The sequence below is a fragment of the Gamsiella multidivaricata genome, assembly GCF_025024155.1.
Source record: "Gamsiella multidivaricata strain RSA 2152 chromosome Unknown BC939scaffold_17, whole genome shotgun sequence".
NCBI lineage: Eukaryota > Fungi > Mortierellomycota > Mortierellomycetes > Mortierellales > Mortierellaceae > Gamsiella > Gamsiella multidivaricata.
Window position 1 is genome coordinate 157,720 of NW_026251725.1, and position 21,453 is coordinate 179,172.

At 48.4% G+C, this 21,453-nt stretch overlaps 6 protein-coding genes across 6 annotated transcripts; 3 read left to right on the top strand and 3 right to left on the bottom strand.

Moving 5' to 3' along the window:
• Positions 1–605: 605 nt before the first annotated feature.
• On the top strand, positions 606–1,599 carry BC939DRAFT_527073 (uncharacterized protein). The gene is made up of 4 exons (XM_051561397.1): positions 606–754; positions 888–904; positions 1,043–1,147; positions 1,261–1,599. Exons 1-4 carry the CDS (start codon positions 708–710, stop codon positions 1,377–1,379), a joined length of 288 nt encoding a protein of 95 aa, XP_051414432.1. The 5' UTR covers positions 606–707; the 3' UTR covers positions 1,380–1,599.
• A 33-nt stretch (positions 1,600–1,632) lies between these two features.
• On the bottom strand, positions 1,633–3,015 carry BC939DRAFT_444712 (uncharacterized protein). Its single transcript, XM_051554720.1, has 3 exons — positions 2,709–3,015; positions 1,945–2,516; positions 1,633–1,815 (listed from the first exon to the last, which is right to left on the bottom strand). The coding sequence occupies exons 1-3, from the start codon at positions 2,863–2,865 to the stop codon at positions 1,660–1,662; spliced, it is 885 nt and encodes a 294-aa protein (XP_051414433.1). The 5' UTR covers positions 2,866–3,015; the 3' UTR covers positions 1,633–1,659.
• A 2,080-nt stretch (positions 3,016–5,095) lies between these two features.
• On the top strand, positions 5,096–5,781 carry BC939DRAFT_444715 (uncharacterized protein). The gene has a single exon (XM_051554721.1). The coding sequence runs from the start codon at positions 5,118–5,120 to the stop codon at positions 5,601–5,603; it is 486 nt and encodes a 161-aa protein (XP_051414434.1). The 5' UTR covers positions 5,096–5,117; the 3' UTR covers positions 5,604–5,781.
• Positions 5,782–7,670: 1,889 nt separating this feature from the next.
• On the bottom strand, positions 7,671–9,281 carry BC939DRAFT_421649 (uncharacterized protein; the record flags this gene model as incomplete). Its single annotated transcript, XM_051553096.1, has 6 exons — positions 9,108–9,281; positions 8,932–8,992; positions 8,463–8,832; positions 8,111–8,323; positions 7,902–8,004; positions 7,671–7,802 (listed from the first exon to the last, which is right to left on the bottom strand). Exons 1-6 carry the CDS (start codon positions 9,162–9,164, stop codon positions 7,671–7,673), a joined length of 936 nt encoding a protein of 311 aa, XP_051414435.1. The 5' UTR covers positions 9,165–9,281.
• A 200-nt stretch (positions 9,282–9,481) lies between these two features.
• BC939DRAFT_444718 (uncharacterized protein) lies at positions 9,482–10,980 on the bottom strand. Its single transcript, XM_051554722.1, has one exon. It carries the CDS (start codon positions 10,722–10,724, stop codon positions 9,609–9,611), a length of 1,116 nt encoding a protein of 371 aa, XP_051414436.1. The 5' UTR covers positions 10,725–10,980; the 3' UTR covers positions 9,482–9,608.
• Positions 10,981–14,885: 3,905 nt separating this feature from the next.
• BC939DRAFT_475190 (uncharacterized protein) lies at positions 14,886–17,134 on the top strand (the record flags this gene model as incomplete). The annotated part of the gene is made up of 2 exons (XM_051558478.1): positions 14,886–15,066; positions 15,156–17,134. The coding sequence occupies 2 exons, from the start codon at positions 14,886–14,888 to the stop codon at positions 17,132–17,134; spliced, it is 2,160 nt and encodes a 719-aa protein (XP_051414437.1).
• Positions 17,135–21,453: the final 4,319 nt, after the last annotated feature.

Genomic DNA, 21,453 nt, shown 5'->3' on the forward strand with positions numbered 1-21,453 from the left:
GAAAACATAGCCTGTGTATGCCAAGCGCAGCTACAGGATCAGAAGAAGCCCGATAAATACAAACCCCTGCAAAGTCCTACAACGACAGCAGCAGCCCTGGGTCCGTTCGTATCTGCAACAGCAAGCAGGAACAAAAACACAAGCAGTTGACCAGGACACGTCAACGCCAGCCGCAACGGACCAGGACCAGAAGCGTCAGACGCCAGTGGACCCCGGGCCCATCAGTCACCGCATGTAAACTGCAGTAGGAGCCGCGAGAACATCGCTAGAACAACACGATTTAATGGGCTTGAAAGCTCTATGAAGAATTTATAAGTTACAGTCATTCTGTCTTTGCTTGCTTAACTTGTTGTATTAATAATATGTCTTCTGACCGCGTATTCCTCTGAATTGGACGCAGACGCTACTAGTAAACGCATTAAAAAAAAGAGCTCTTTGACACCCTTCAGCAGCCGATGCAAAAAATTGGTGGCGAGGATGTTGCGCCCAAGAGAAGTGTCGCGGGTGGGCTTTATTTGGGCAATACAGTCACGACCTCCACCCCTCGCAGAGTGAAATGAAAACAGGGAAAAACGGTGCCCCATGGGGAAGCGAAGCACCCTTCTCCGGAATCAGCTCCACATCTCTTCATCCGTCCCCTTCTCTCTCTCACTCTCTCTTCTCGCATTGCATCAGGTCTCCCCCTGCTACAGACATTTTTCACAGCCATGCCAAAGCTCAACCTCAACAAGCCCTCGCACATCATGCTCGCTTGGTAAAAACCAACTCCACCCTCTAGTCGCTTTCGTTGGGCTCCCCTTTCTCCCTTCTAACACAACCATATTTTTTTTTGCCTTTGATCTGTCTGCGCAACGCTGTAAATATACAACAAAACAAAACAAAAACAGGGCAGGCCTGACCATCAGTAAGTAGATCCTATCTCCTCCCCTCTCCCCTCGTCTCCATTCTCGCAAAGTAAGTCTGAGCCCTCGCAGAGGAACCTTTTCGCTAACGCCTTGCTTTTTTATTTATTTTTCATTTGTGCCTGTTCCATATTATACAGCCGGCTTCACCTGTTACGCCCTGACAAAGACTGAGATTTATCTCCGTCGCCGCGAATACGCCGCACCCTCTAGCACCATCCCCGCCAAAGCAACCGAAGTCTCATGTAAGTACCTCCTTCTAGACTTCTTAATTGACAATTGTTTAAAAAAAAAAAAAAAACTAACGCTTGGGCATTCTACGCGTTTATTACATACGTATGTTTTTTTTTATGTATAGGGGAAGAAAGGATCGCGATGGACGAGGCCAACGCGGCACGGAAGGGCTACAGCGTCAACTACCGCGATATCCATAAGGCCGCCTCGGAAGCATCAGCGTCAGAAGACGCCAGTAATTGAATAGATTTTCTTTATATCCCACCGCCTGCGACCTTGTCAAATAAAAAAATCGATCGTACTTGACTGACAAGGCGTTGCGAAGAGTTCATTGAGGGTGTTTTTTTTTGTTCTTTTTTATTATATTACATGACAAGAAAACAGACAAGAGACAAGAAAAAAGAAATGAAGGAGGAAAAAAAAAAAGATAAATAAATGGATAAAAAAAAAAAAGAACCAAAAAGAGCACCCAGCATGGAATGATAAATGCCACCAATTTTCCTTTTTTTTTTTTTTTTTTCCTTTACTGCTCCTTTTGTAGAGTGTACGCATTCTGAGCCGCCTGCGCTGCCTGAGCAGCCAGTTGGGCCCGTTTGAATTTGATGCACTCCTCCAGATGTTCACCCCGGTACTTTGTAATGTACCCGCCACCTTCTTTCTCCGTTACCGTCTTATTAACCTATTTGTGCGCCGAAACGCGTTTCGATGAAACAAGAAGAGCATCATGTGAGCGTTTGCGACACTAATCTTCACAACCATAACCATGCCCAGCACTCAAGATCTGAAAGCGACCAGGAACACGACTTACGGTACATCCGCCAGCACTATTCGAGCATTTGTAATAAATACTCTTACATCCCGTCTTCTTCTGGGTCGTGTTGCCATTGTTCTTCCACAGATACTGGTCCACATGGGGCTCCGGTGACTCCACAATCTTGTTGACCGGCTGCATCTCACGACGCTTTCGCTTCCTCTTCTGATCCGCCGCTGCTGCCGCTGCTGCTGCTGCTGCTGTTGACCCTGTCGTGTTCGATGGAACACCTCTCATGCCTGCAGTCGATCCCATGCCAGACATATTCATCGGCACAACCGATCCTGCTCCATGAAGTGAAGACAGAATCGAGGTCGAGTTCGCTGGCTGGCCATGTTGCTGTATCTGCCCATGTTGCTGCTGTCGGTGCGGCGAATGTTGCTGTTGTTGCTGCTGCTGATGCGAGTACGACCCAGGTCCCGAGAGCGATGTCATATCTGAAAAATCGAGCGTGAGAGGCGTCTCATGGTTTCCACCCATCATGTTGTTCATGCTCAACGACGATCCAGGTCGACTGTTGATACCGCTCAAGACCGGATGGTTGCTGTAGTCATCCTCGGACTCCTCGTCTATAAAAATAAAATAAAAAGAAGGAATGAATGGATTGAATAGAATAAAATAGTAATATCGAAATCAAACATAGTACATCATGCAATGTGATCTCCAAGCCATGGGATTACTGACAAGCAGACCTGCATGGTTAAAAAAAAAAAAAAAAAAACGCGCGTCGATATAAATATACGAGTAACAACAACACATACCACTATCGTCCAACGTTCGAAAGGATGAGGCACTGTCGTTTCTGGGCCGGCCAGCGACCAGTCGCGGCTCCGTCACGGTTGTGTGCTGAGCAAGGTGAGAGAGATGCGACAGCGAATTGGTTCTGCGAATAACACTTTGGGGGTGCAGCTGAGACATGGCATGGTACGGGAACACCTGCGGGTATTGGCCAAACTGCGGTGGCAGTTGCTGATGCGGTGTTGCCGATTGCGCCGGATACTGCTGCTGCTGCTGCTGTTGTTGTTGTTGTTGTTGTTGTTGTTGTTGTTGTTGTTGTTGTTGTTGCTGTTGGCTCTGAGGCTGGAAGTGTGGCTGCGGCTGGTAATGGTGCTGGAGCGTCAACGGCGGCAATTGGTGCATGGACGAGTGCTGCACTGGATGCTGCTGTTGCTGAACCTGCTGCTGACCCTGCTGCTGACCCTGCTGCGACTGCAGAGTTGTGTTTGGGCCAGTGAGACCCATCAAGGACAAGGGACTAAACTGATCCGCAGAGGATCCTGCAGAGGACGTAATCGTGGTGGCCGAAGGCATCGATGACATCGACTGCGAGCGTAGATGGCCATGGTGTACATCCCTCGCAAAGGTAACGGACCTCTTACGCGCAAGCCCATGATCTGGCCCTTGACCAAAACTGCCTATCTCTCCGTTACCGTTGACACCGCCGCCTCCTGCTCCTGAGTACGTATCAAATCCGTCGTCCATGAAACGCTTTCCGGAGGGAGTCAACCCCAATGCATTGGTCGCCGCTGTAGTGGTTGCGGTCGTCGTATTCGTTCCTGGGTTGTTTCCAATATTGCCGGTCGAGATACTCGAAACGGGCGTTCCTGTTGCTGTTCCTGGTGCTCCTGGCACGGCCTGGCTAAGCAAGGACTCGTACCCTGTCATGAGCCCCATTCCTCGATTCTCACGCATGATCAGATCCATCATCTTGAAGCGTGCCTCCTCGGCCCATCGTCGGTCTTCCTCTGTCTTGGACGCAATGATCAATTTTAGGAGTTCGGGCTGGTTGGCATACGTCGCCAGGATCGTGTCGAGGTCGGCCGTTTGGGGCGGGGTGGTCGGTAGCAGACTAGTTCCCGTGGGCGTCGAGGGCACCTGCGAGGACTGCTGAGGCGAAGGCAGCATGTTGCTATAGGTTGAGAGCATAGCCGTGTTGATAGTCGGGTGTCCATGGTTACTCAAATTGCTGCCAGTACTACTGAGAGTTCCACTGACACTTATAGGGGACACAGGGGATCCAGAGACGGATGCCGAGGAGGTCTGTAGAGTAGGGTGAAGGGACAGTGATGATGGGGAGGAAAGTTCGTGGGCAAGCTCTTGCGACAGCTGCTGAGAAGTGACAGGTCCCAATGGGTGTTGCTGTTGCTGTTGCTGTTGCTGCTGTTGAGGAGACGACAACGGCTGCTGCTGCTGCTGAAGCTGGTGTGCTTGAACTCCGGGCGATGTTACCTGGGAGGTTGGGGTATACGGGAGGAACCCATAGGGCGACGTAGTATTCATTTTTTTTTTTGCCTGTTGCTCGTGCGGTGCTTATTTCTTGATATATTTCTTTCGCTCTAAAACGTCAAGTCGCTCGGTTTCCAGTCCTGGCGACAAGTTGATTCGTTTGGTTAGAAAACACTTTCACTCTGCGCTGTGCTCTTTTCCCGGTGCTGTACACTGCTTGACAGGACCTCTAGCTCTTCTTTTTTTTTTTTTTTTTTTTTTTTTTTTTTTTTTTTTTACTCACAGCAACAGCACGAAGTATGCGAATCGCTCAGACGGGAAGAGGAAGGGAAAGGGCCGGCAATTGAGATTAAATATAAGGAGGGATGGAGCTGAACTCGAGAGGGATAAGAAAGAGACAACTGGAAGTGTTGGGGAGAACTAAGGAAGGAAGGAGTCAGAGGCCTGGCTCGAGTAAACCGACCGGGAAGGGAAGGAGTAGAAGAAGGAGAAGGAGAAGGGGCAGGGGGGAGGGGGAGGGGGAGGCGAATGGATTGGGTGGGAAGACGAAGGAGGAAGAGGAGAAAGAGAAGAAGAAAAACGCGCAGAGAGCAGATAAAGACGGAGAAAAGGGTAGCAGAAGATGGTGGATGTATGGTCTATGGTGCACAGTCAGGTAGAATTGAGTGTGAAGTAGGAGTGTATAAATGGTATGGTACGGTATTGGTTATTGGTATAGTATATCGTATGGCAATTGTATAGGTAACTTTGTGTGTTTATACGGCAGGGTGGCGAGGCGGAGGGAGAGGGGAGGGGGAAGGGGAAACGGTCGGGCCAGCGCTCCTTTAAAACTGCTCAAATCAGAGATCTAGCAGAAGGAGCGGAGAGGAATCAGAGTCAAAGGGGGGAATGGTGATCAAGGCGAAGAAGAGAAAGGAAACAGGAAAACAAGAAGAAAAAAAAATATGCCAGGTACACTCGTACAAAAAAAGAAAAAGGAAAAAGAAAACAAAAGGTGTGCAAGAAAGACGTTGCATGGTTCAGCAAGGTCGCATGGTCTGCATGGTTGGCATGCCATTGGGGATTGGTTGGTTGAATGCGTTGGCTGGTTGCTCATGGACAGGCAGAAAAACGATTCTTGCTTTTTATTTTGTTTGGTAAGAACTACTACTACTACAACTGCTACTACCACTACAGTGCCCCATTTCTATGCTTCAACTCAGCTGGGGCTGAACACCACGACGCCAGCATACTATGAAGGACACTCATTCCTCAGCAAGCAAGGCAGGCCATGTCGATTCCTTCTCCTCCCTCGGAGTGTTTGCTCATCGTTTCGAGGGAGGGAAGGAACAATAGTGCGGTGCTGGTGCAAGCAGAAGGAAGGGGGTGGCCAACCTATGTTGTATGAAGGAGTGTATGGGTTATATTTGATCTTCTCGAATACCTATTGAAAAAGGGGAAAGAGAGGGGTCGGACCATTGGGATGGCGAAGAAAGAAATAGGCCTACTTCTCCACTCCTCTACTGCTTCTACTTCTTGCTGTTTGCTGCAGCATGAAAATCAACAACTCCTCTGCCCCCTAAACTCCGTCTTTTGGGCGTGAGGGTCAGATCATACAGCAATAGCCCAAGGATAGGAGTAGATAGTCGAACTCGAATATAGAATATCGTCATCCTCAGTTGCTGCTTCTCTTGCTATCCGTTGTGTGCTCCGGCTATATACATCGGTGCAGAAAATGGCACGATCTGCTCATTCTCGTTGACAAATCCCCACTCCCGGACTTTGAAGCCCTTTTTTTGGTGGGTTTCTCTTTTGCGCTTGTGTAAAACAATGCTCTTTCCCTCGTTTTTATTTCTTTGCATGAATGAACACAAACGAAAGAGACACAGACCATCCTCCCCAAACAAGTACTCTGCCATGCCATGCCATGTCGTGTTCAAACCATGGCCATGTGGATGTGTGGTTCACACCCTGCGGATCAAATTCCACTTTCCTATCAAGAATCGTCCCCACCCCCCGCCGCAACGGTCATTTGCGTTCGCAGTATCGCAAGCGCTGCTTGCTTCGACCCATTTGCGCACATGCTATGCGTGTGAATTAGAGGGAGATAGGGCGTATTTCTTTGGAGCGCGCATACTTTTTTTTTGTCAACAACAACCACAACAAAGAAAGGAGAAAGAGATCTCTGCTACTTTTTTCTGATGGTCTTATGCAGATCTTCCCTGTCCTGTTTTTGTATTTTTGCGCATGCCATGCCATGTCATTGTCACCTTGTCCGTTGTCCGTTGGACTGTTGTTGCTGTTGTGCTCTGTTATTTTGCCTTTTTTTCACACACATGCACAACAACACACCAAAAGCCTCTGGATATAGCCCGTTGCTTCTGGTCAGACTGACTATACATAACTGCAAATATCCCCAAGCAGGACAATCTAGCTAATCTGTTATTCTACGAAGTTCTCGTAACTATGATAAGGCCGATCATTACAACTCATTAGTTATCTCGCTGTCGTCATTTGCGTTAGTCTTGAAGGAAAGTCATATAGCGTATGGTTCATGAGGTTGGTTGCACAGGCAAAAGTGGTCCTTTGCTATCTATCTCTTCTTATTTATCTGAATTTGGCGCCCTTCTCTTTCAGCACATGCCAACGCCCGTTCGTTTCGTCCCTGTCTTTCACTCGAACACGCGTCTGCATCCGCTCAGGAACGCGTCTGAATCTCCTCCAATCATCAATGCACCAGAACTCTAAAAAGTAGTAATTGAGTTTTGCCCGTCAAATCACAGAAGGCTTCATCATCCATCCTATCATCGTCGAGGTGAAAATCGCACATCTATTTCCAACTTCAGCTGCAAAATTCCAATTTTTTTTATTTTTTTTTGGGCTTCTCCACGATGTATGCCCATGATACATACCCCGATGCACACTATGTCGTAACTTTAGCCATCATCACGGGAAACAGGGTCTCAGTTACTGACTTGTCTTTTAATGCACACATACCTGCCCCACGATCGACGGGAATGAAGAACCTGCGGGAGACTCTAAAAATCCCGGACCATCTGTGTTCATGCACCTCTGCAACAAATGCAACGCGCACACCGAAACTCCCCTGGATAACTGTTTGGACATGCGTGAATCAGGAGAGTAAGCATAGTATTCATTACAAATACTAGTTCAATTGTCGCGATCGAGGCTGGTGGCGAAGCATCTGATATGCACGCCGATTTTGATCATTTCGGTGGACAGTCTGACTTGATCTCAAGAGAGACTCTCTTCACCGGAGCAAAACACTGTCTACAACCCACACCAACTGCCGTCCTGAATGACGATGGCATTGTGAGCCGCCTGCAATCTCACACACGCGTTGGCTTCGATCTTGAAAAAGATTATTGCATAGAATGCTCTTTTAGAAGAATCACGCTTTTTCTTTTTTTATTATATTTCTTTTTTGCCCACGCCTTGGTCTAAATGCAGCAACAAAGCCCTACAAGTATCCTCCTCATTGCCATAGTCCATTTCAATTACAAGTACAATTTGATAAGTTCATCCGAGACTCCCGAGGGTGTGAGGACGCCCAGATCAGTAAACAGCAGCGTAATATAGTTGGGTGGGGTATAGTCCACCAAGGGGTTCGATCCCTGTGACGCCCGATCCTCAGATGTCTTCATGTGCAGGGCCGTTTGTGATGATGCCTTTGAGGGCTGGGCTGAGGACGACGTTGAGGCTGCAATGATAGACCCGTCTTCGTTAACCTTGGGATCATAATCGACATTCAGCTCCTGGAACGATAACGTGTCAGCATTGTAGGTCGGAAGGTCATATTGATTCAGGGGGAACAGGCGCACAAACTTGTAACTATCACCGCATCCCGGATCAAATAAATAGAAATGGCATATTAGAAAGAATACTCAGCAAAGAAATAAAGAGCACAGGTCGTAAGGAAGCAGAACAAAAGTAATACCTTTCTGCGACGGCGTAGAAGGGCTTGTTGGCAGCCTTGGCGACAATGGCCATCTGGTACGATCCAATCTGGTTGATCAGTCCACCGTTTTCAACGACACCCTCAGCACCAACAAGGACCATATCGACCTTGTCAATCACATATCCCACAGCAGCATCCAAGATGATTGTCGTAGGGATTCCAGCAGCGCGCAACATCTTGGCCGACCGAATGCTAAACAGCGCCAGAAAGGACAAATGATAAAAAAAAAAATCAAATGATCGATGAGTCAGAATGAACAGGACATACAGTTCTAGAGGCAGAGCCACCACCACCATCCTTGCATGTATCTTTGTGCTTAATAGGTACATACCCTCCCTGAGTCTGACTCGATTCTGTGACAAAGACCTTAAAACGCTTATGGCTCTCGGCAGCCTTCTGCAAAAGCAACGATACCACGCGCGAATGTGCGTGGATCAAGACTACGCTTCCGTCCTTGATGAAGGGCACACCCAGATCTGCGATCTTATAGCGACAAGCATCGGCCTTCTCGACAAAACTTTGTCCCCGGACAATCAGCGTCTTCTTCCAGGTTTCGAAATCGGCCACATCCTGAGAGTTCCTAGTCACGAACCGTAAGAACAGATCGCATCCTGCAGAGAGCGAGATTGAATTCCGGACTGAAGACTTGAGTTGCTGACTGGCGTCCTTTATTGACAGCATGAACTCGGACATTGTCGTCGCTATGTTGGCGTACAGTTTGAATTGAAGGACGAAGGAAAAGGTGTTAGCGTACGGGATTTAAACAATGGTTGCAAGAATGTAAGGCGTGCGCTGCTCACCCTTCGAGTGCTTGATAAGCTCAACCAAGGACTGAATGGCCGCCACGGGCATTGAGAGCTCCTAATGAACATAGTGAAAAACACGCCATGTTAGGATAGGGTCCTCCTCATTGAGAGCTGCTCCATAATCGAGTTGAGAGTCTAAGGTCGTGAGTTGCCTTGACAGGTTAACTTACAGGCGACTTGAGCAGTAAAGTCTTGTATGTGGCCACAACGTCGAAGTTCTCTGCCATGTTTGCGTTTATTTGTTGTCAATCGATGTCGGTTTTTGTTTGTTGTGTCTGTTGTTGCAGTGTCCTGTGTTCCTGTGATGGCCAGCTCGCTTTGGCGTTGGGAAGAGAATGAATGCGTAGAGAGATTCGTGGCCAAGGGAAAGTAGCCCAAAAGAGTAAACACTTGGGCTGGATCCTGACCCTTAATGAATCTTCGTGGTGGGTGCCAGTGCAGCAAATCAAAGAGTTGCCACCAAAAATATATGCCATTGAGCAGATCAAAGAGCAACTGAGCGGGTACCAGTTAAAAACAACGTCAGATAGTACAATCCATGGGTGTTGATGATATTATTCTATTTTAGTTTACAGGTAAGTTTTCTAGTGAATATAGTCTATGTGAATGGAGTGTAATGGTTTCTTGATCATAAAGTATGGGTCGGCTCCCGTCTAAAGTGCACATACAATTTACAGCATTGCACGCTGGTGGGGATCCTCTTTGACAATGGCCCGGCACAGGGAAAGGACCTGTTCCTGACCGTTATTATCAGGAGCACAGATCTCAAAGCGAACGACATCGAATTCGTCCTGAATCTTGCTGCGCTCGACCCAGCTCCAGACATACACCTCCGGTTGGACCTTAAGCTCCCTCTCGTAGCCGACGTACACCTCATAGACGGTTCCTCGCTTGTAGAATGGCGAGCCTGCGGGTACGGCCACATCCAATCCGGTCGAGTTGGTGTGAGACGGAATCGCTGGTAAGTCCGTCGCAGTCTTGGACAACCCAGCTCCATTGGCGTAGTATCCGGTGCGCAGACCATACGTCAGGACATCATGAATGAGAGACACGTAACGAGAGTTGGTGACATGTCCCAGTTCATCTTCATCCGACTTTCGAAGATGGATATGCACACGGAAGGCATTCTCAGGTCGCAATGATCCAGCAGGTCGTTTCTCCGGCGCCTTCTCCTTCAAGAACTGGATAGTGGGAGGTGCTGCCAAGGCAGCGTTCTGGAAGACGCCTGGTGTGGGCCTGAAGAAACGATGGCCCTTCTCGTCCGTCTGCCATTTGATGAAGACAATGGCTCCCTCTGCACTGGCAAACAATCGCTCAGGCTCCTCGTCCTCGTCCAAGGCAGCGTACTGCTCATCCTCGTCTCTGTTGTTGAAGTCCCGCTTGGCCTGCGAAAGAGGCACAGTCAAGAATCGGTGCTGGAATTTGACACTGGTGTTGCCGACGGATGTGAAGCGGGTCTCGACACGGAAGAGCTGGCCAAAGCGAGGCCGGGTCCTGTTCTTGTCCCGCGCGTCCGGGTAACGGCTAAAGTTCTCGGAATAGTGCTGATCCAGCTTGACATTAGCATAGCGGACGACTCGCTTCTTATCCTTGAGATGAGGGAAGACGTTGAGAAGCTGTTTAATGTGGGCATCCCTTGCGTCATCGACGAGGAGAAAGAGGGCCTCGATATGTCTGCACTCGGTTGTGGCCTCATTCCAGCGCATAGTAACGGTTGGCTGAGAGAAAACGATATCCACCCGTCCTGTTGCCTCTGGGTATTGTGCTGTAGAGAGATCCGTTGACATTGCGGTTATGGTCCTGTATCAGATAGAGGGGAGAGGGGAGAGTGGAGAGTGGAGAGTGTGGGATTGCAATGGGTAGGGAAGAATGGAATGGAAACTAATGAATCTACTGGGGAGTGAGAGAGAGGAGCGAGAGTGAGAGAGGAGAGTCTTATTTCAAGGAATTTTTCCACGTGAGAGCCGGAGTAATGGTGCTCGTTTTACCGGGTGGACTTGCATGCAATTGGCTACCTCGTTTTATCTCCGTCCTCAATTGTCTTGGGATAAGGGGCGCCGGTGTCATTTTGCGTGGTGCAGACATGCAATAGTACGAGTGCCCTAGGTGCAGTGGGAAGCTCGGGCTGAGTCTCCGTTGCTGCCGACGCTCGTCATTCGTCGTCGGAGTCATCCTCCGCAACATTCAACCTGAAGCAGCCCCGACCGATCGTCTTCCTTCTCCTATCTCCATCGTCCCCGCTCACTTTGCGTAGAAACATATGCGCGATATCATAGCCTACACGTTCCTAAAACCGTCAGCTAAGTAGAAACAGCGCACACTCGGCTTGTCCACAGTGGATTGCCGTCTTTTTATCGAGAACCGAGCCGCTAAGCTTATTACGAATAAAGATTATTAGACGCCTGTCCGCAGGGCCATAAAATTGCCGAGTGCCAAACAGCGATTATTTACGATTTTCTGCTGTGGAACAAAAGAATTGCCACGTTGTGGTACAGGTCAACAACCACCCAAAGTAACACCATGCGCCGCCAGATCACGTCTTGGGATATTCATTTCTCGGTACAGAGCCAGTGTCATGGTTGTACCACTGCGGACGGCGGCGATACCTTTATTAAACTGTGAAGCCCAAGGTCTCCGCGCTTGCAGAATTATGCGAGAAGGCAGAAATATAGAATCTGCCATATCTAGATGGTACCATGCTGAGGCAGCTCCATTCCAGACTGCCCTTTCATTCTTCTGCTCATCAATTTCCGTATCCAAAGCAATTGCTATATAACCAGTCACCAGAACGGTAGGAAAGTCATCTTCCACGTAAGCCCATGGCTGTTTCACATAAACCCTTTCAAGTCGTGGATAACATGTCGATAGAGCCTTACAACCCTCGACGAAGGTTTCCTCTATTGCTGTGCGCTGTCGTAGTAGGCCCGTGTAGCTCTCGCGCATAAAAGTAGCCACTGCACTTTGATATATGTCTATAAAAAAAATAAAAAATGGCGGAGAGACAATTGAAACAAATGTTCAAGAATCCAATGTGCTTTCGCCGCGAATTTACAGTTCTCGCTGGTTCCCACATCCATATCATTATTGCCGCATGTTGCCTTAACCCTCCCACTTTGTGCTCTACCATCTTGTTATATCTGGTCGTGAGGTCTTTTTTATTCTATTCTTGATTCGTCCCTTCGTTTCATCTGATGGAAACGGATGATTGGTAAGAGCACAGCGGCTGGACTATGAAGTATAACAGATATTAGACGAAGGGAGGAAATTGCAGACATGTTGTACAAGATTAAAAATAAACCCTTACCTCGAGTCATTCGTCTTCTGAGGACCTATATTCACGGAGTGAGTGTGTGGCATTACACATGTATAGCCCTACAGATGAGCAAAATGAGCGCCAAGGTGGATACGCATAGTCGACTCTTGTGGCGCGTAAGGAAGTGTTCCATGGTAACATCTACTCTTTGTTTGTTGCTCTGTGAACCGCATTGGTGCGCCCAGCTCTGCCCCCGTGTCATGCACTTTTTTATTCATAGCGAGGGCCCGAGGCGCACGTAGTTGTCCAAACAGCCAAGATCATAACGGAAACGTGTTTAAGTTTTCGGTAAACAAGTGCTTATGTCGCCATCTATGTTTTTCTTATTGTTCTTCTAACCTTTCTATTCTGCTGGCGTGAATCAACAAAGCAACATGCTGTCCAGCTATTGCGGCACTCGTACTTTTGTCGGATCCGAGCGTCCCCAAGTCTGTGGTAAAGAGTTGGTTGGAATAACCGTGCTTATTGGTCACACGGCCCTCTTCTGCTCGTGTTCATGTGTGATATGTTGTGCTTGCGCCAAAGACTTGATCAGATCTGCAATGCAGTGTAGTCTATGTAACATGCAGTTATGCGCTTCAACAAAGCTCCCCCCCCCCTTTTTTTTTTTTGCCGTGGACCGTCGCGCATGCAACGATCCTTTTGCACTATGCATCCTCCCAGCTGAGAGTAGAATTCTTTGGGATACATGGGAGTGGAGAAGGGAAGGTACCCGCGCCTAAATGAAAGCGAAGATACACATGCTTGCTCAGTGCATGGATCTCAAGCGAGAGAACGGCGAGTCTAAAATTTTGCCGAGGTATACAGCCAGCACAATGCACTCCCCATAGACTAAGCTCGCGGCGGACTAGAATAGATTATCAATGCAGCGTATCCTATGCACCAACTGAGGACGATTCAGCGCTTTGTTTGATGAAGCAGTAAAGAATTAAAGACAAAGATCGTTTGGCAGATGTATATCAATTGCTCTTTATGTCCCTATATTGGCTCCAGTATCTCGCTTCACTCACTCTATCGCTTTACCACTGGTAGCTTCGTACATAGTCTAACAGGAGCATCAATTGCTCGGATAAAATGAGGGATGAAGAAAGGAGAACATGACTTATATAATACGACCGATAGATGGCTTTGTCTTAACTCTCTTTTCGGTGGTCGAAAATGACGCGTTGCGAGATATTAGGTGTATCCCTGCAATATGATTGGTCGGCGCCATCTATTTTTTTTTCTTTTTCGTGATTCCTCGACTTGGACACAAGCTGTTGGTTCCCCTGACCTGCGCTCTGCCTTGGCCTAAAGGGTTGCAAAAAAGAGAAAAAAGTGCGGCAAACAGAACCAATTGTGCTCATACCGAAGTCGGGAGTAATGCGCTAGACTGGACCTGTGTTCGAGACCTCGTCTACTATCCTGTACCGTAGTGATTGCCGATGGGAGAATGGCTTCTCCAGAGCGATTCCCACCCGCAATTAAATTCAAGGAAGAGATAGAGAAAAGATCAAACGGAAGAAGGACAGACTAGTCTAACAGCCCTTGGACGGACAGGAGGATAGACTATGGTGTGCACGTTTGAATTTGTACACTGCTTCGTTGAATACAGCAGAATTCAATAGCATGGGGTCACATCTCTTGTTCAGTTCGGTTGTTGCACCAGAAAAACTTTGAAGGGAGGCGTGGTCTTCGTCTGCTTTGTTTATTTGTTTACAAGCTAGCACAGAGAGCATGGCAATGGCAGCGGAAGAAAACATTCAAACGAAAAAAGGGAGGAGGAGGGAGATGTCTGGCCTTTTTCTGTTGGGAGCAGTTGTGGTCGTATAAAAGTCAATCGAATACGTTGAACTGTGTTCACCTTTTCCCACTCTTTTTCTTTCTTCTTTTCTCTCACTCGCACCCTTTGTTCGTCCACCTCAGCCCATTCTCATTTCTTGGCGCTATACTCCAACAGTCAACGCAACACACATACCCATACTTTCTGTTGAACCCTCCATCCTCTGTCGCCCTTTCTCCTCTATCACTACCTGTACATTCCCCTTTCCCTCCTCTCGCTACTATTAGTCCCACTCCCAATAATCCGCCGTCTGCAAACATTCTTATTGCCGTCACTGTCCTTCTGTTCATAGTATTCATAGTATTAGTTCAAAAAGGTAACGACATACTCTGTTCTCTTATTTTTTTTTCCTTCCTTCTTTCACCTACATCAATCCCACATGTATCCAATATCTCTCCACTCTGTTTCTTCTTATTCCGCTCCATTGTTGAAATGCTGTGGATATCAAAAATCGTGTATGTTTGCTTACATGACCCACAGCATCAGCTGGGCCTAGATGCAGTAGTGTGTCTGTGTGCAGTATGGGTGGGATGGCGTGCTTTTTGTTTGTGTTCGCCCCTGTGAACTCTATGGGTCTCGAACTCAAAAATACGACATGCTGATTCGTTTGATATGTCATCCACCAGCTGCCCGCACTGGCTGATTCCTCCGCGCCCCTCCCCGAGAATCCGTGCTCACTTCGTCCTTTCCTCCTTCCCTCCCCTTTTGGACTTCTTCCTCTTCCTCTTCCCTCTACTATCTTATCAATTCCACTAAATCTCTTCATTCCTGTTTGCCACCAAAATCCAGGCACAGCAGCGCTTCTCGATCACCATGCCGTCCAACAGCAAGTTGGATCTCGATACGCCCGTCGCAGAGTCCACTTCCTTCGCAGAGAAGTTGATCCAGCAACATCTACTCCAAAAGTCCCGTAACCTCATCCTCCAGAGTATCGCCAACAAAGCCAATGCCCCTATGCACGACCTTGCTATCAGTGTTCTTCAGAATATGTCAGGTATGCTGGGCTCTATGTCTTGCATGTTACAACATGCCCCATGTACCCCGCAAAGCACGGACCATTCATCCCATCCTCTATGACGTTAGGTGCCAAGACGCTCGAAGCCTTGCAACAGTTCCAACAGCTTCAAAGACAGACCCAGCAGCAATCATCATCTCACACACTTTCTCTTCTGAGCAAGTCCTCATCCATAATGTCAGGCGCCTCTTCCTGGAAACCATCAAGCGCACTTCGCTCGAGCGCAGAAGATGATGACGATCTTCAGCCCACTCCTGAGCAACAAGAATACTTCCGTCTACAGCTACTCAAGCATCAGCAGCAGGTTCAACAACAGCAGTATCAGCAGAAGCTCTTGTTCCAAGCCCAGCTGCAACTTCAGCAGCAGCAACAACAATTGTCCCTGCCAACCGCGCCGACGATGAACGATGACGATCCATATGGCGAGCACGACTCCACCAAGCCATCGACCGACTTATCTGCGTCCCAATCAAGCCCAAATATGAACGCCACCGCTGCTGGTGGTGCCAACGTCGACACATCTTCAGCCAAGAGCGATTCCTGGAGCTTGGCCGCCGCTCTTCAAAAAACGGGCACCAAGGTCCAGAAGCCCAAGAAGCAGAGCTCTCGACCCCCTCGTGCTCTCGAGTGCTACAACTGCAAAGTCACTCAAACGCCGCTCTGGCGCCGAACATTGGATCGCAAGCACTCGCTTTGCAACGCCTGTGGATTGTATTACAAGCAGTACAACGGACATCGCCCTCTGCATGTCCGACAGAAGCCCTCTCTAAGCCAGGGTCAGAACCGCGACTCGTCTGCGCCTTACATGATCGCACCCTCGCCAGCATCTGGATCTTACCGAACGATCCTTGCACCAAAGAAAGACCTCACCTCGCCTCCATCGCCCTCCACAAGGGTCTCTTCGCCCGGTAGCATGGACATCGAGACCGAATCTATCTCCTCTGCTGGCGCCGACTCACACGATGGTTTCGCCGAGAAGGATCGAAGCAGAAAAGCAGGGTATCTCTCATCCTCAGTCGACAATGATGATTCCAACGATGACTCCTCAGATGAGCAGCGCGCTTGCTCTGAGGGATCGCAACGTCCTAGCGAAACTCCATCCCCCAAGTCCCATCCCCAAAACATTGTCTTGACAAGCCCAGCCACTCTCGGACAGTGGGACTCACGGTTTGGCCAGGGCTCGCTCTCTCCTGGCGATCTTCAACTGTCCGCCTCCGTCTCACCTGTACTGACGACTGACGGGACGTTTTCGCCTTCGAGCTCGGTGTGCTCGCCGCTAACCAGCGCCGAGATGGCACCCATCACACCCATAAGCTTTTACAGCCTCCCCCCAACTGCTTTGAGCGGGCTGACGGGCTTACAGATGTCTTCTGGCACAATGTTCAATGCGACTCCTTCCTCCATGATGGGACAGAGCGCGGCTCCTGCGCCTTCTGCCGCATCAAGGTCGTTGATCTTTGATGACGCCCGATTCCAAATGTTGGTGGAACATATGCGACCCGGTCAAATGTACAAGTTCCTCAACATCCTCGAGAAGCGCTGCCATGTCCTGCGTTCCCGTTTGGGTATGCCGCCCGTGGCCGCGTCGACATTGGACCACGAGCAGCAATTGCTGAACCTTCTTCAGCCGCAGCCACATCGTCAAACATCCACTGCCAATGACAAATCTGAAAGTTACCAGGGCATGCCTATGTCCTCTGTCAAGGATGCTGTGTCAGGTGACATTTGGTCCTCAATTGCAGCGGCGACCGCTCAGCAGCAGTCGAACGATTTGATTGCGTCCTTCTTTCACTCAAACGAAGCCGGTAATGCCTTTATGGGTCGAGGCATGGACATGGATGACGGTGAATCCAGGGCGGACAAGAACGCTCAACAAGATGGCACCGAGAACGACGCCAATGCCTTGCCATTCTTTTCGTCATCTCTCCCGTCGTCATCTGCTGCGTCTCTGCTGACATCTGGACTGAACCTGATGGCCAACGACACCACCGACAGCAAATTCTGGCAGTCCACCACAAGTTCGATTGCAATCTACGCAAACGAGTAAACCCTTCCCGCCCGTCTCGGAGATGCGACAAATCACTTCCTACCTCTCCGATGACTTTACGCCTCCTCATCCCTGGAGGTGCGCTTTCGCTTCGCGTTCTATGCGCACTTTTTGGACTTTTATTTTTTCGAGTTGTATATTTCGTGTATTGTTTTTGTTACATTTACTTCCAACTCTACCACCCCGTTTCAGTCAAGTCGAGCCGCCCATCTTTGCTTTGAGGCAGCTTGGTCAATTTGATCACCCACTTGGACTTTTTTTTTTTTTTAAGAAAGTTTTGAACTTTTTTTTTGGACTTTTTTTCTTTTTTTTTTTCTTTTTTTTTTCTTTTTTTTTCCGATCGCCATCCCTTGTGGTCTTCGGTGGACTTTATAGACTCTGTTCTATACTTTTTTTTTTTGGGATTGATTTCTTAATTCTGTTGTGTCGCTGGTTGCAATTTTTCGTACGATCATTTTCATCCTACGTTATCGAATACTTTTTTTTACAGAGAAATGGAGAGAGGGAGAGAGAAAAAAAAGTAGTATATAGCGTTGGAGAGAATGCATACAAGATGCATTTCCCAACCCCCCCGAATTAAAGATCCCAGAAGAAGCCAGGCCAGGAATCTCGAGCCGGAAAATCGAGAACTCCCTGCGGATCCTGCGCTTCACCACCCCCCCCGTCCAGGGCCAACGAGATATTTGGCCTGATATCAAACTTCCCAAACTTATTGAACGAATTTATGTCTTTGTTGAGGAGAGGGCTCCTGCTAACAAAACATCTCTTGATGATGTGGGTGTGAATGGGCTTACCTTTTTTCCCCCATCTAGGTCGAAACGTAAACGACGAGAGGAGTAAGGAGGCACCATGCCATTTTTTTTTCCTCACTCGTGCTTTTTCGCAGGACTACGGTTGATGAAGAGAGATCATGTCGATTTTGACAGGGACAATATGGTGCGGATAAAAAAAAAGCGAGAGAGGAGGCAGCGTGTCATTTTTTTTGTGGGCGGACAGAAAAAGAGAAAAAAGGGGTGGCTGTGCTTGAATGGTCAATGTCAATTGGGTGCGAAAAAGATGGTCGTGCGATGGGTGGCCCATGTTACACAAAAGATGGCGGAGCACAGCGGTGTGTTCCCTGGCCCTTTGCACCAGACTTTCGACTGTTCGCTACCTATATTCTGAAGGTCGTTGGAGTCTTCTCACTCGCATCGGGTCATAATCAGCATTTTCCCTCGTAATTGCGCTATACGATTTTGACATCAAAAATAGCAAAATACAGTGTTCGCTTAAGCTGGCGCCTCATTGATAGAATTTCATTGCTAGAATAATTTAAAATATGGAATGTATTTACAGATTGTCGCCGTAGAATGCCTGGATCGCAGCCGAGTCGTCTGCATCAAATTGCCGGTCCGCTTGGCTATGATTACTGTCCGGGTATCGTGTATGACCGCATTTTCCACGGAGCCTCAAGATGACTCTGATCTTTTCCATGCCCCAGTACCCAGCACAGGGCCCCCACCTGCCTGTTGCCGCCGTTATCTCAGCCATGCAGACCGAGGAGGGCTTTTCTGTCTCTGTGGATCGCGAAACATAGTTTTCTGCTTTTTGCACGCGCTCGACATAGAGCGGCAGGAGCCCTGAACGTTCTTCTTCACTACTTGTTTGGTGCATGAGAGTGAATAGATGATGAATCGACTCAATGGATGCCGTTTAAAGAGCCAGCCTGAGCTATTCCATTGGGATACCGAGTCGGCGATACGCGGGTGATAAGCATCATCGAACCGTTGCTCTGTGCTTTTTGCCTTTCTTCATTTCCTGCAGGATCCTTGAATTGTTGGCCGTTTTACATTTTTGGAAGGTAGCCGTTTCCTAGCCGTTTCTCGGCCGTTTCCTAGCCATGGTCCAGATCATGTAGGATTGGTGTGACATGCAATTGCTAATTGTCATCTCATCCTCTCATCATCATTATCACACCATCAGGTCAACAACGCAATAGAGCAAGCACTGTCGTCTCAAACGCCTTCATTTGTCTTCAAGGTATCGACCGATGGCCCCAAAAAAACAACCACGAAAGCCAAGAGAGGTATACTTCGTCATGTCTTGCTTTCTCAGAACCACACTTCCAGTGCTAAAGGTAACAAAATACCTAACGTTCTTATTTACTTATTTACGCATCGTCCAGCGAAAGGCAGTGGAGGCGAACACAGAAGGTGAGCGTCGTGTCAACTCATTTTCAGGGCAGCTTTTATATCTAAATTAAACGTTTTCATTATACAAAGGCAAAGGAAAGCAAGTACAACCAGCTAATATCACCAAGTTTCTTTTCTGTGGCGACCAATGACGATTCCACAGCAAAGAACTCACACTGGAGAAGGCCGCACTTTGAGCTCGTTATACGGTGAACAAAAGACTACAGCAGGACCGAAACAGAAGAAGACCTCCACCCAAGCCTGGAAAGAATTCACCGAGTGGTTTAACACGAAGTCCAACTTTGCTCTCGAGGTGGGAGCTATGAAGAAGCGTGTCCAAAGATACAGGACCAGCTATTCCGACGCCGAAAAGTCCCTAGGCAGATCAGGGAAAGGTCTAGAAAGGACTGGCGTCGTGGCTGGGCGCAACAGTATCCAAGAGCAAGTCGAACATATTTGTCCCTTTTTCGATAGGATGGATGAGTTGCTCCGCAATGGTCCCAAGACATAACCACAAGGCCGCATTACGACAACAATTTCCGACCTTAGATACAGCAGCTGAACGCTCAACTATATCATAGAACGGCAACCAGAGGACCATGCAGTTCCATCGAACGCGGGCCCATCGAACAACGAGGACGATTTCGGCATGGATGAGGGGTGCTACAGTGACTCTATTCCGCTTGACCAGGACGACGAGTTGGAGGACTATGACAGCGAGTTGGAGGACTATAACAGCGAGTTGGAGGACTATAACAGCGAGTTGGAGGACTATAACAGCGAGTTGGAGGACAATGGCGAAGAAAATGAGGAGAACGAAGAAGAGGAGGAAGAGGAAGACAGGCCACCTGTGCGTCGTCATTCGGGGAAAGGAAAGCAGCCCGAGAGAATCTGGTTCCAGACGTGGTCGCCTACAACGTCTCTCGCAGAGACCTCTATCGCGTCCGACTCCTCTGGGCGCAAAAGGCGAATCGTCGTCCCATCAGGCAGGAAGTCGAAAAAAGCCAATACTCTTAGATCACCCCCTCCAACTTTGATGAACATCGCTTCAAAGGCCGCTCCCAATTCGCTTAACGAAGCGATTGTATGGATTACACAGATGAGGTTGGAATGTAAGTAAAGTACCCTTGCGCCATTCTCTCTCTATACTCTCTTTGTGTTTTTTTTTCAGGTGCTAATATGGCTAATATGGCTAATATGGCTAATATGCTCTGCTTTTCGATTTAGCGGAGACATTCCTCGGACTCAAGAAGATGGAGCTCAAGGAAAAGATGCGCAAAGAGAGGGCACAAGTAAACCTCACAAAGGCGAAACTGAGGTTTATGACGCAGTGTGTGGTAATGGGGCTCAAGGAAGAGGATATCCTGGAATTGTTGGCAGCTAGCGAAGCATCACTTTGAAATAAATAGCAGCATACCATAGCAATTTTTTTTTTATATTATATAGGATGGAATCTAGGCCTTTTCCGAAACCCTTTTTGCAAAGGTTCGTTTCCAACGTTCTCTTCAAATTGTCTCGAAATAGTATTTGCTTCAATGCTGGTCTGAATAGCTACAGCATGCAATTCAATTCCACCGTCAAACCTCTCCTTCCAGACATCGCCGATTGAATCCAGCATCTTATGAAGCACATAGCATGCAGTCACCCAACCACGCAGAGCCTGTGCGTCCTTGTCGTTCCAGATCTACTGTCTTAACTCCTAGAGCGAGTACCACTGACCTTTCGGCACTCCGGTACAATGTCCGTTACGGATAGGGAACCGGGCTATGCAATGGTTGAAGGCGGCATTCTCGGGGGAAATTTGCTGCTAGAGACTTGAACGATGGAATACAATGCAGAGAGAGTGCCCTTTGCTGTTTTGCAGCCTCGCCTTTGCTTTCATTCTTGTCCACTCCCCGTAGTCTTTCTCCTGCTAAGCGCGAAAACACTGGTCAGCCGCGAAAAGCAAAGGCAGGGTTATGACACCAGGCCCCTGGAAAGCCAAAGAGGACTCAATCGAAATAGAACAGTGTAAAACAAAAAAAAAACGCGGAGGTGGCGACTGAAATTGGACTGACTACTACCGTTTATTGGCTCCCCCATCTGTCAGAGCGGTCGGAACGCACAACAAGATCTCTGTGAATTCACCCTGGGGATGTAAACGGCCAG

Bases quoted from the DNA above. Each gene is read 5' to 3' on its own strand.
- BC939DRAFT_527073 (XM_051561397.1), top strand. From the start codon at position 708: ATGCCAAAGCTCAACCTCAACAAGCCCTCGCACATCATGCTCGCTTG. The intron at 1,148-1,260 runs GTAAGTACCTCC...TTTTATGTATAG, and splicing joins CAAAGCAACCGAAGTCTCAT to GGGAAGAAAGGATCGCGATG.
- BC939DRAFT_444712 (XM_051554720.1), bottom strand. From the start codon at position 2,865: ATGTCTCAGCTGCACCCCCAAAGTGTTATTCGCAGAACCAATTCGCTG. The intron at 2,517-2,708 runs GTATGTGTTGTT...TTATTTTTATAG, and splicing joins TCGAACGTTGGACGATAGTG to ACGAGGAGTCCGAGGATGAC. The intron at 1,816-1,944 runs GTAAGTCGTGTT...GCGCACAAATAG, and splicing joins ATAGTGCTGGCGGATGTACC to GTTAATAAGACGGTAACGGA.
- BC939DRAFT_444715 (XM_051554721.1), top strand. From the start codon at position 5,118: ATGCCAGGTACACTCGTACAAAAAAAGAAAAAGGAAAAAGAAAACAAA.
- BC939DRAFT_444718 (XM_051554722.1), bottom strand. From the start codon at position 10,724: ATGTCAACGGATCTCTCTACAGCACAATACCCAGAGGCAACAGGACGG.